Source organism: Aphelocoma coerulescens, chromosome 3 (assembly GCF_041296385.1).
Source record: "Aphelocoma coerulescens isolate FSJ_1873_10779 chromosome 3, UR_Acoe_1.0, whole genome shotgun sequence".
NCBI lineage: Eukaryota > Metazoa > Chordata > Aves > Passeriformes > Corvidae > Aphelocoma > Aphelocoma coerulescens.
In genome coordinates, this window is record NC_091016.1 from 101451561 (window position 1) to 101460883 (window position 9323).

General features: G+C 41.4%; 1 protein-coding gene across 2 annotated transcripts; it reads left to right on the forward strand.

The window, feature by feature from the left end:
* Nucleotides 1-42: 42 nt before the first annotated feature.
* LOC138108579 (glutathione S-transferase 3) lies at nt 43-9069 on the forward strand. 2 transcript variants are annotated; one of them, XM_069011451.1, is made up of 8 exons: nt 43-145; nt 1919-2022; nt 2492-2598; nt 4413-4464; nt 5204-5336; nt 6473-6614; nt 7619-7750; nt 8300-9069. In XM_069011451.1, the coding sequence occupies exons 3-8, from the start codon at nt 2512-2514 to the stop codon at nt 8441-8443; spliced, it is 690 nt and encodes a 229-aa protein (XP_068867552.1). In that variant the 5' UTR covers nt 43-145; nt 1919-2022; nt 2492-2511; the 3' UTR covers nt 8444-9069. The 2 variants fall into 2 exon arrangements, with proteins under 2 accessions (XP_068867552.1, XP_068867553.1); XM_069011452.1 differs by lacking the exon at nt 43-145 and adding an exon at nt 1161-1636.
* Nucleotides 9070-9323: the final 254 nt, after the last annotated feature.

Sequence of the window (9323 nt, forward strand, 5' to 3'; positions counted from 1 at the left end):
TTGGCGGCTGTGCCGCTCTCACCGCCCCGTGTCCTGGGCGGGGAGAGCCCGGCGGCGATGGCGGCTGCGGGCGGGGCAGGCGGGAGGGCCGTGCGCCGGCGCGCCGTGTGTTCGCTCGGCATCACCGCTTTAACCCTCCGTGTCTGTGAGTAATGTGGGGCCCTGGGATTTCCCTCTTCTTCCCCCGCTAACCAGTGCCCGTGGCTCGCTTGGCTCAGGTGAGGCGGGGAGCCGGGAGTCTGTGCCGGGCTCAGGCCTGAGCCGTGCATCCGCTCCCGGTCAAGGGCTCCCCGTGTCACAACACGGACCGCTCGTCATCTCGTGTCTGCCAAAAGCTTGTCCCCAGGAGGGGTGGGAGCTGATGGCCCCAGGGGCTGCTGCCTGTCACACGCTGAGCACGGGACGTGCCCCCGGGTCGGTGTTGGGGGGCAGAGTGGAACCGCTGTTGGGCTGCCGAATGCAGGCAGGGAAAGTCGGGCCCTAGAGTCCTGGATCTGCGGGACAGGCGAGGCACAGCTGGTCCCCTGGCGCTCTTCACCGATTTTCTTCTGGTCTGTATTCTCCTAGCGTGGGAGTGATCGCTTCTTGCACTGATATTCATGTTCCCTCACTCTCCCTGTTAGCCCAGATGGCCTTCATAAATCACACCAAGGGAGCAAATCTTTCCCAAAGTCCCTTTTGCTGTTGAGGTGTCAGGCTGAGGGGAATGGACAGCAACCTACCAGCAACTGCGGCTCCTGGCTGCAAACTGCCGCTCTACCTCCTTCTGTTGAAGGGCGGAGAAGGGAGAAGCTCTTTACCCATCACCAGGGTGCTCTTTCCATCAGATTTTAGTTCACAGGTTGGACCTTCTCTTCGAGTATGGCACGGAAGGCTCGGTCTTAGGAACCTAGGATACTACAGCTCATTTCAAAGCTTGTTGATCTCCCGATATTTACAAGACAAGCACCCACCACGCCTTTACCTTCCTTTTGCTTCTGCTGCATTGAGGTGTGCTGGGCTTCAGTGACTTATGTTCTGTGACCTGTCCACTGGCTTGCTAAGAGCAGGTCTCTGGAGGTGGCACTCAGGAAAAGTGACTCTTCTGTTTCTTTAGTTTTTTAAACTACAAGTTAAAAATAACCCTTGGCTTTATTTCTGTGAATGCAGCTATATTACAAGAAGCTCCTGTTTCATTCTGTTCTTTTGTGTAGTTCACAGTGATACTTTTCTTCAGTCTTTTTGTATGTTTCTAATTCACTGGTATATTTATCACCGGTAGAGATACTACTTGGCAGTGTTTTAGTTCCCTGTGACTTACCTAAGAGCAGTCGGAGGCCCCTGAGCATGCGGGGGTGGAATAGCCTGGCTCGTTTGAATTCCCATGTTCTGATGCCATCTCGTATTTTGTGTGCTTTTTTCATGCCTGTTGGCTAACAAGCAGATCACTCTGTGCGTGCTCAAGGTCTTTTTTGCCTCTGCTTATGAAGGAGCTCTTGGAACATTGGAAACTGCAGATCATTGTTCGCATGCCAACAGCCTCTTTTTCAGAATTACTTGAATTGTGGATTGAAGTGACAAACCACCTTACAGAGGGAAAACAGCTCTCAGTTGCAGCAAGGACTTGCTGTTATGGAATTCTGCATGTGAAATGCCAGTATGATTAAATTTGGTTGCTCTCTTGGCTTATGGCTCTACAGTGGAATCCAGTTCCTGCTGAGGCCTAAACAACAGTCTATTCAAAAAATAACAATTAATAGCCTCATTTATTAAGTCATTAAAGAACTAAAATGCTGCTTGCAAAGCAGCATTTGATCATCTGAAAAGTCTCTAAGGCTTTGCATAGCAACAGGGTTTATTAATAGAAAGAAATGTGGCCTGTAGAAGGGTAAGTAGTTCAACACTCTGAAACTCTGTATTTTAATCTGGATTATTACAGAAGAAACAGGCCATTCTTCTGAAGTTTCTGCTGATCCTGGATCACATATTGTGATACTTTTGAAGTTTCTACTGACTGCTGGATCACCACAGCTAGAAAAAAAAGTGAGTGGCTTAAAAATACATTCCCATGCTTCACCTAAACATGTGTAGAATTACTGTTTAGATACTTTTGGCATTCCTTGATACAAGGTCTGCCAGTGTTGCGAACCTGGTCTACTGCCTCTTCTCTTTGGTCATGACTTTTAGTGGTGTCTGTGTAACTTTAATTCTAAAACATAAATTTTCTAAAAGTTTTAAGGATTTTCTTAGTGGTGTTTTTTTTTATTTTTTCTGTTATCTCCTGCTTAGCAACTTGATGCCTACTTTTCCTGAATTTCAGGGGGATGAAAAGTCTATGAAATCATTTGACTTTACCGTGCAGCAATAAAATCAAATCAGTTTAGACTGAAACTTTGCTGAAGTATTTTGTCAAAAATTGACTTTAATTTTTGTTCTGTAGGTGAACCATTATTCTAGCTGCCATCAGATATTTGGATTATTATTAACTTACTATCTCTTACAACTGTTTTAGGTAACAGGAAGTTTGAAGTCATGTCTGGAAAACCGAAACTTTACTACTTTGATGGAAGAGGCAAGATGGAGTCGATTCGTTGGTTGTTGGCTGCAGCCGGGGTCGAGGTTTGTTTTAGAGTTTTTAACTTCTAGCTGCACATTGGTAAGCTTGTCTTTGAGGCAGATCACATGTTATTAGTCAAAAAAGAAAAGGCATCCTGAGATGCAATAGCAAATGAATATTGTCTGTTTAGTGTAATTAAATACTTCAGGCACACAAAAGCATGGCTTCAAGTTACGTGTCTTCTGAGCAGTGACACTGTAAACCAGGTTCTTGCTTAACACAAGAATGTCTAATCCTTAATTAAGCCCTTGATTACTGACCCAGAGCTGCTGAGCTGATAGATGTGTTCCTGGCATAAAAAGTGTTATCTGTGCCAAGTAAAACAGTAATTTACTTTCTCTAGTCTTTCTGTTTTCAGTTGAACGCTCACACAGAGATTTTTGTTTTATTTTTCACTCCACTGCCTGCATCCTGCATAATAAGCTGTAACACAAAATACATTGTGTCTTGCATCATTTAGATGAAGCTTAGCAGGGTGAAATGGGCAAATTGACCCACATGTGTAGGGAAATTAGAAATCTCTGCACTTGGGTAAAACAGAGAAGGAAGATACCACTTTAAAGTATTTTTTTCTGATGGTGTGTAATTTACTTATTCATTCACTATCCATCTTGGTGGTAAACTGGTAAATACAGTTTGAGGACACAAAGGACAAATACTTCCTCTGAGTGTCCTCTTTTATACAATAAGCTGTTACAGTACATACAGTTATTTGTGTACTTAGACAAGGAATGCAAGTTTTTTAAAAAGACCACCAGTCTTTATTTGAAGGCCTTGCAGAAGACAGAACTGTCTGCTTCCCTCCATCATTTGGTCCTATGTTTCAAGTCCCTCTCTCTTCTTTTTTTTTTAAATTAAAAAAAACACTGTTGATGAGTACCAATTACTACATTTTTCCTTGGAATATTCTTTTCTCAGCTTCTCATCAGCAGAAGCCTGGGTTCTGAATTTAAGACTGTGATCACACTTGCTGTGGTTGAACATTGGCAGTATATTAATATGCCTGATCATCTGGGGTTTCCCTAGTATAGCAAGTCTTAATTACTGACATGAGTGGCACAGATGTCATGAGAGAGGCTGACTGAGCAAGGCACTTAGGGATTGGTAACATCAATCATTTTCTAGTCTCCATGTTCTGCACTGACCATAGCCATGTATGGCACATGCAAATACATACATGTAGATGTCTAACTTTGGTGTCTTAATCTTGAACTCAGTTTCTCTGTAAGTAACACTGACTGGACCAGCCATCCTCAGCTGTATTGAATATAACTACATCCATCTGATCGCCAGCAATTCTGTATCTTTTTGTTTCTCATCTTGTGAATAATTCATCTTCAGGTGTCTGAAACATGCATCTGTACTAAACTTCCTGCAGGCTTGCTACTTGTACATTATTTTGTAAAAGCTTTGTTTTAACTGCCAAAGAATTTGTTCCTGTCTAGCTCCCAAATCAAAATATCCCACAGCAGAGCTTTTTTCCACATTCCAGAAAGCATTTTAAGGACAGCCTAGACTGTATTGTTGATTGTTTCACATTAAGTTGACTGTTCAATATCAAACAAACCATCCTCACTCCAGTTCTTATTGCCTGTTCTTCTGCTAGGGTTGCCCTTAGCAGCATTTATCAAGTGTGACAATCCAGGAGATTTTGCCAGCACCTCTGTTCTTGGTGTGTTCTCCCTTAGAGCCATATCTGGAATGGCAGGAACCATGATGTATATTCTTTTCCTTTTATGGTGCTTAAAAAGTTTATCTCTTCTAGAAATGTGAAAAGATTCTTATTTCCTCTTCTTCCTCACTCTCCCTTTGACAGTTTGAAGAAGAGTTTTTGGAAACTCGAGAGCAGTATGAGAAGCTCCTGCAAGGTGAGTCCATGTGAAACCTCAAGAAAAGTGTAACCAGACATAGAGAAGATGTGTGAAGTCTTTGAAGACTGTATGTGACTTCCTTTCCACACAGAAGAGTACAGCTGAGAGCTGTGAGCAGCTGCAGAAGCGGATTTTTTCCATATGTGGACAGATGAAATTTCAAACTGAGTATCTTTCCAACCTGGAGGGTTTGACAGGCCTCTGGATTCTTCTACTCTCCATCTGTCTATGCATCCCACCTTGTCCCACAAACTTAACCATGGGCTTCAGTAACTAGAAAATATGTATCCCAAATTTTCATTTTATGTCCTGATAAAGCTTAAAGATTGGTCATAAGAGAGAAATCTGTGAATCTAACATTTGCTTCAAATACTGTTTGAATAATGGAACAGAACTTTTTTACATTGTTTAGAACTAGACACTTTTTACTCAGTTGATATGTTTAGTGTGCTTGTCTCCACTGCGCTTCAATTTCATTTTAAAAGCTGCTGTACACAGTCCTGACTGCAACTATAGTGAAATTTTTTTAAAGGAAGGATGGTAACCCACAATAACTGTGTTTTTCAATTTAATTTGTCTGCATCACTGTAATTTATTCTTTGCATGGAAGAACTCCATTTTAATATAATAACTGCCCACAGCAAGCTCACCATAAAAGCAGTGGTCCTCTGAAGACAGCAAGAAATCTGACGTGGACTTACTAGATCAGTCAAATAATGTGTGTCTTTCCTTTTAGGTGGATCCCTGCTGTTTCAGCAGGTGCCCATGGTGGAGATTGATGGGATGAGGATGGTGCAGACCAGAGCCATCCTCAGCTACATTGCAGCAAAGTACAACCTCTATGGGAAGGACCTGAAGGAAAGAGCCTTGTATGTAACAGTATTACTCTTCCTGAATTTAGTATAGTAGTTCAGATGCATCAAAAAGTAATTGCATAGTCACACACACACACAGAATCATCTGTGGGCCTCAGTGATACGCAACTTGCAGTGAGCGTGAGAGGCCACAGTTAGATGTAAGCCAGCTGATTTGTTCTAACTCAGTTACTTTTCACATAAAAATATTTGAGTCAGGGGTTTATTGTGCCTTAGTGAAAGCTTAATACAGGTATTCGAGAGGTAACTGGCATGTAGATGCTGAACTACTTTTGTAACCAGAAAACTCTGGAAAGAAATGGTTAATTTCTAACTTCTGGCTGCAAAATAAGAGCTATCATTGACATTATCTGTGGTTGCATGATGTCCCACTGCACTGTAAAAAGTGCATGGTTTAGATCTTTGGGAGCTGGGGAAAAAACAGCTAAAAGCTGTTGAAAAACTATTGGTTTAATCTGAAATTACATCCATATGAAATTACATCTTGATGTTATGTCTGTGAAAGAAAAATACAATTGGGCTGTCTCAGTATGTAGCATTTTAAATGTCCATCTACAGTATGAAACCTGCACTCATAGCTCTGGAAAAGGGACAATCTGAAGAACTGCTGTACTGATAATTTAGCTGGATGAAGAGCCTGGTATGCTTCAGACTTCCAACCTCATTATTTATCTATTTGGCACTACTTGGACTTTGGATTAAATTCTGAAGGTGGGATACATCCAGACAATTCAGTCAGCTGGGAGTGAGTCCTTGTGGTGCTGTGTTTCTTTGGTGATTGTGATCTGTAGCACCAAAGTTACACTCTTAACCTCTGTGCAATCCTGTTTAAACCTGCACAGTGACACAAGTAAAGAGCCCAAACCACTACAAATACCAGTAAACTCAGACTGTGACATGTTTTTTTAATTGCAGAAATAATTTCTATGAGGGGGTGTCAGAATGAGTGTGTTTGAGATCACTTAAAAAAACATTTTTCAGATCACACTGCAGCCTGGAAAGGAGGTAGGGGGAATACACCACCACAGGGGGATGGGAAATACAATTTTTAGTATCCTAAAACAAATATAAGGTAATTCTGCTTGTGAAGGTGCCTTCTATTTAAGGTTTTTGTTGGCTTTGGTTTTAAGGATTGATATGTATGTTGGAGGAACAGATGACCTTATGGGCTTCATTTTGATGTTCCCTTTCTTATCTGCGGAGGATAAAGAGAAGCAACGTGCTTTTATAGTTCAAAAGGCAACAAGCAGGTATTTCCCAGTATATGAAAAGGTATGTAGGAGGATCATTCTCTTCCCTGATTCTGTAGGGATAACAGTGGGAACACTGGTATTGAAATACCACAACCAGAAGCTAAAGTGTCAGTGCAGTACTTTACACCAGGACATCCATACTGTCTGTTGGCTGGAGATGGGTCAGAGCAGTATCAGAAAAGTTGGGGCAGGTCAACCCAAGAGCCTTTCATTGAATTTTCTTCCCCATGCCCAGGTGAGGAAGGGAGTGATAGAGCAGCTTTGATGGGCACCTGGTGCCCAGCCCGGATCAACCCACCACAGTAATTTGCATTGCAAAAGCAGTGCTAATTATCTTCTTTGTTTAACATTTCAAATACATCTTGTTGGGTTTTTTTTAAACACAGTAATACACAGCTATCACTGCTGACTTCTAGCCATACTGGAATCTTGGTGTTTTTCTGACTATAGTTTGAGAGATAGGACCCAAGAGGTACTCACAATGGAAATTAATATGCATGGACAGGATGATCTGGCAGGAATAGATCCTTCTCAATTTTAAAGACTAAAGAAAAGACAGTTTTCCACTCTGCCAGGTCTCCCATACATGGTTGCCAGGGTGCATTCTGCCCTATATTCCACTTCTTGTTCCACTTGTCTTAGCCCCAGTGCTTTAGGCTGATCACCTCTCTTTCATACTCTCTTATTTTCCCATTGAAGGTGTAACAATGTATAGAAAAATTCCATATAAATTAGACTTGAAAGATGTGAATACCAAGAAGGTATCTACTGTACTCCAGTACACAGGGTTACCTAGGGCTATAGGAAGGACGGACTAATAAGAGAAACCCTGGGATTCTAGATTTCTGCTGTAAAATCATCAGTGACTGCTGGCACATCCCCTGTTCCCTGTGTTAGCTGCGTGGGAGAGAAGGGTGAAAATGAGACAGTAGTATTGTCAAAGAAGGTGTGCCTGTGCATTTTGAAAACATGAACCTCAGCTGGCTATCCACACCTGAGTGTTTTCATTTATGACATTTCTAGGTTTTGAAAGACCATGGGCAGGACTTCCTTGTTGGCAACAATTTTAGCTGGGCTGATGTTCATCTTCTTGAAGCCATTTTAATGGTAGAAGAGAAAAAGTCAGATGTGCTCTCAGGCTTTCCTCAGTTACAGGTACCTTGCACTAACAAGATGCTCATACGGCTGTAATTGTGATAAGTGATATTTCAAAGTCTGTTATGTGTAAATAATTCCACAAAACATTTGTTACTTTTTCATTCCAGTCTTGCTCTTCTTGCTTTAGGAAGAGCCTTGTAAGATGTTTCATTTAAAGAAACTTATTTTCTGGAGTAACCCCTGTACACATCTGAAGAAACGTACCCTCTCTTTTTTTGCCTCTCCTCACCAGTTCTGTGGTACCGTTAAGTGGAAGATAGTTTTGGATCACAAGAACTGATCTGAGTAACGTACATATCAGAAACCACAGATAACTGTTAACACTTCATCCCCTATCAATACAAGACAGAGGGCTGATTTGTTACTGTGGAATATAGAAGGGTTGAAGTGAGTGGAAGTAAAATTCATCCATGGTTAAAACCATATTTCCTGTCTCATCTCCACATGCAGCTTGTTAAAGGATGTTACATAAACCAGTAAAATAGGGGGTTTTCTTGTGTTATTTTCTGTTCTTTAAATACCATCTACTTACTGTTTACCTTTTAGGCATTTAAAGCAAGGATAAGCAGCATCCCCACAATCAAGAAGTTTCTTGAGCCAGGAAGCCAGAGGAAACCTGTTCCTGATGATAAATATGTGGAGACTGTCCGGAGAGTTCTCCGCATGTATTATGATCTAAAAGCAAATTAGTTTGCCTGGCAACAGGCTGTAAGAGAACTGCCAGATGGCACGTGGCCAGTTATGCTGTGAAGGAAGGCAAAGGGGTGTTTGGGAGGTGTTTCAATGGGCAGGAAGTCGTGCCCTCACACAAAATACAGTAGGCAGGTATCTTTTACAACACTTCAGTACTAGCCTATTTTCTCTTTCATTCATCTTGAGGTTTTTCCTGGTAATTTTAAGCAAGTGAAATAGCAGCAAGCACACTGTCTTCCTAGAGACTTTGTGGAATAGCAAAAAAGAGAAATGTGAATTGCTGACTGATAGCTTCAGCATGTCATGCTATTTCTAAGGACTTTTTTCTAGATCTAGATGAGATTTTTATATGATGATTGCTCCCAATGTAGGTCTTTACTGTTCTTTAATACCACTGTTGTCAAATGAAACAAGTGGTTTTTAAAGACAGTAGGAGTGAGGTCTTTCTCCTGCCAGTTTTACTGGACATTAGTGACTTGTCTGAAATGTCAACACTGTGCCTTTATAACTATGCTGCACTTTTATTAATGAAGTAGGAAATAAACTGACTGCCAAATGACATTTTTGTTTAACTGCTGCATCTAGAGGACGTGTACTAAACAAATAAACTTTTTATGTAGTCACATTGTCCTGCTGGTCTCGTGAATGAAGGTTGGGGCTTGCAAACATAATTTTTACTTTTCTTGTAGCTTAAATTCTTTGTATTTGATACGAGGAGGGTCCTTGTTAACCCATGCGCCTCATGGGAAGGCATATTTTGTTTGTGTTTATAAACAAGAGAATGGAGATGTGAGAGGTAACAAACCATCACACAAACCTGATACAGCTCCTGTCTAGTACCAACCAAACTCAAAATGTTGTTTGTTCTCCTCTTTTT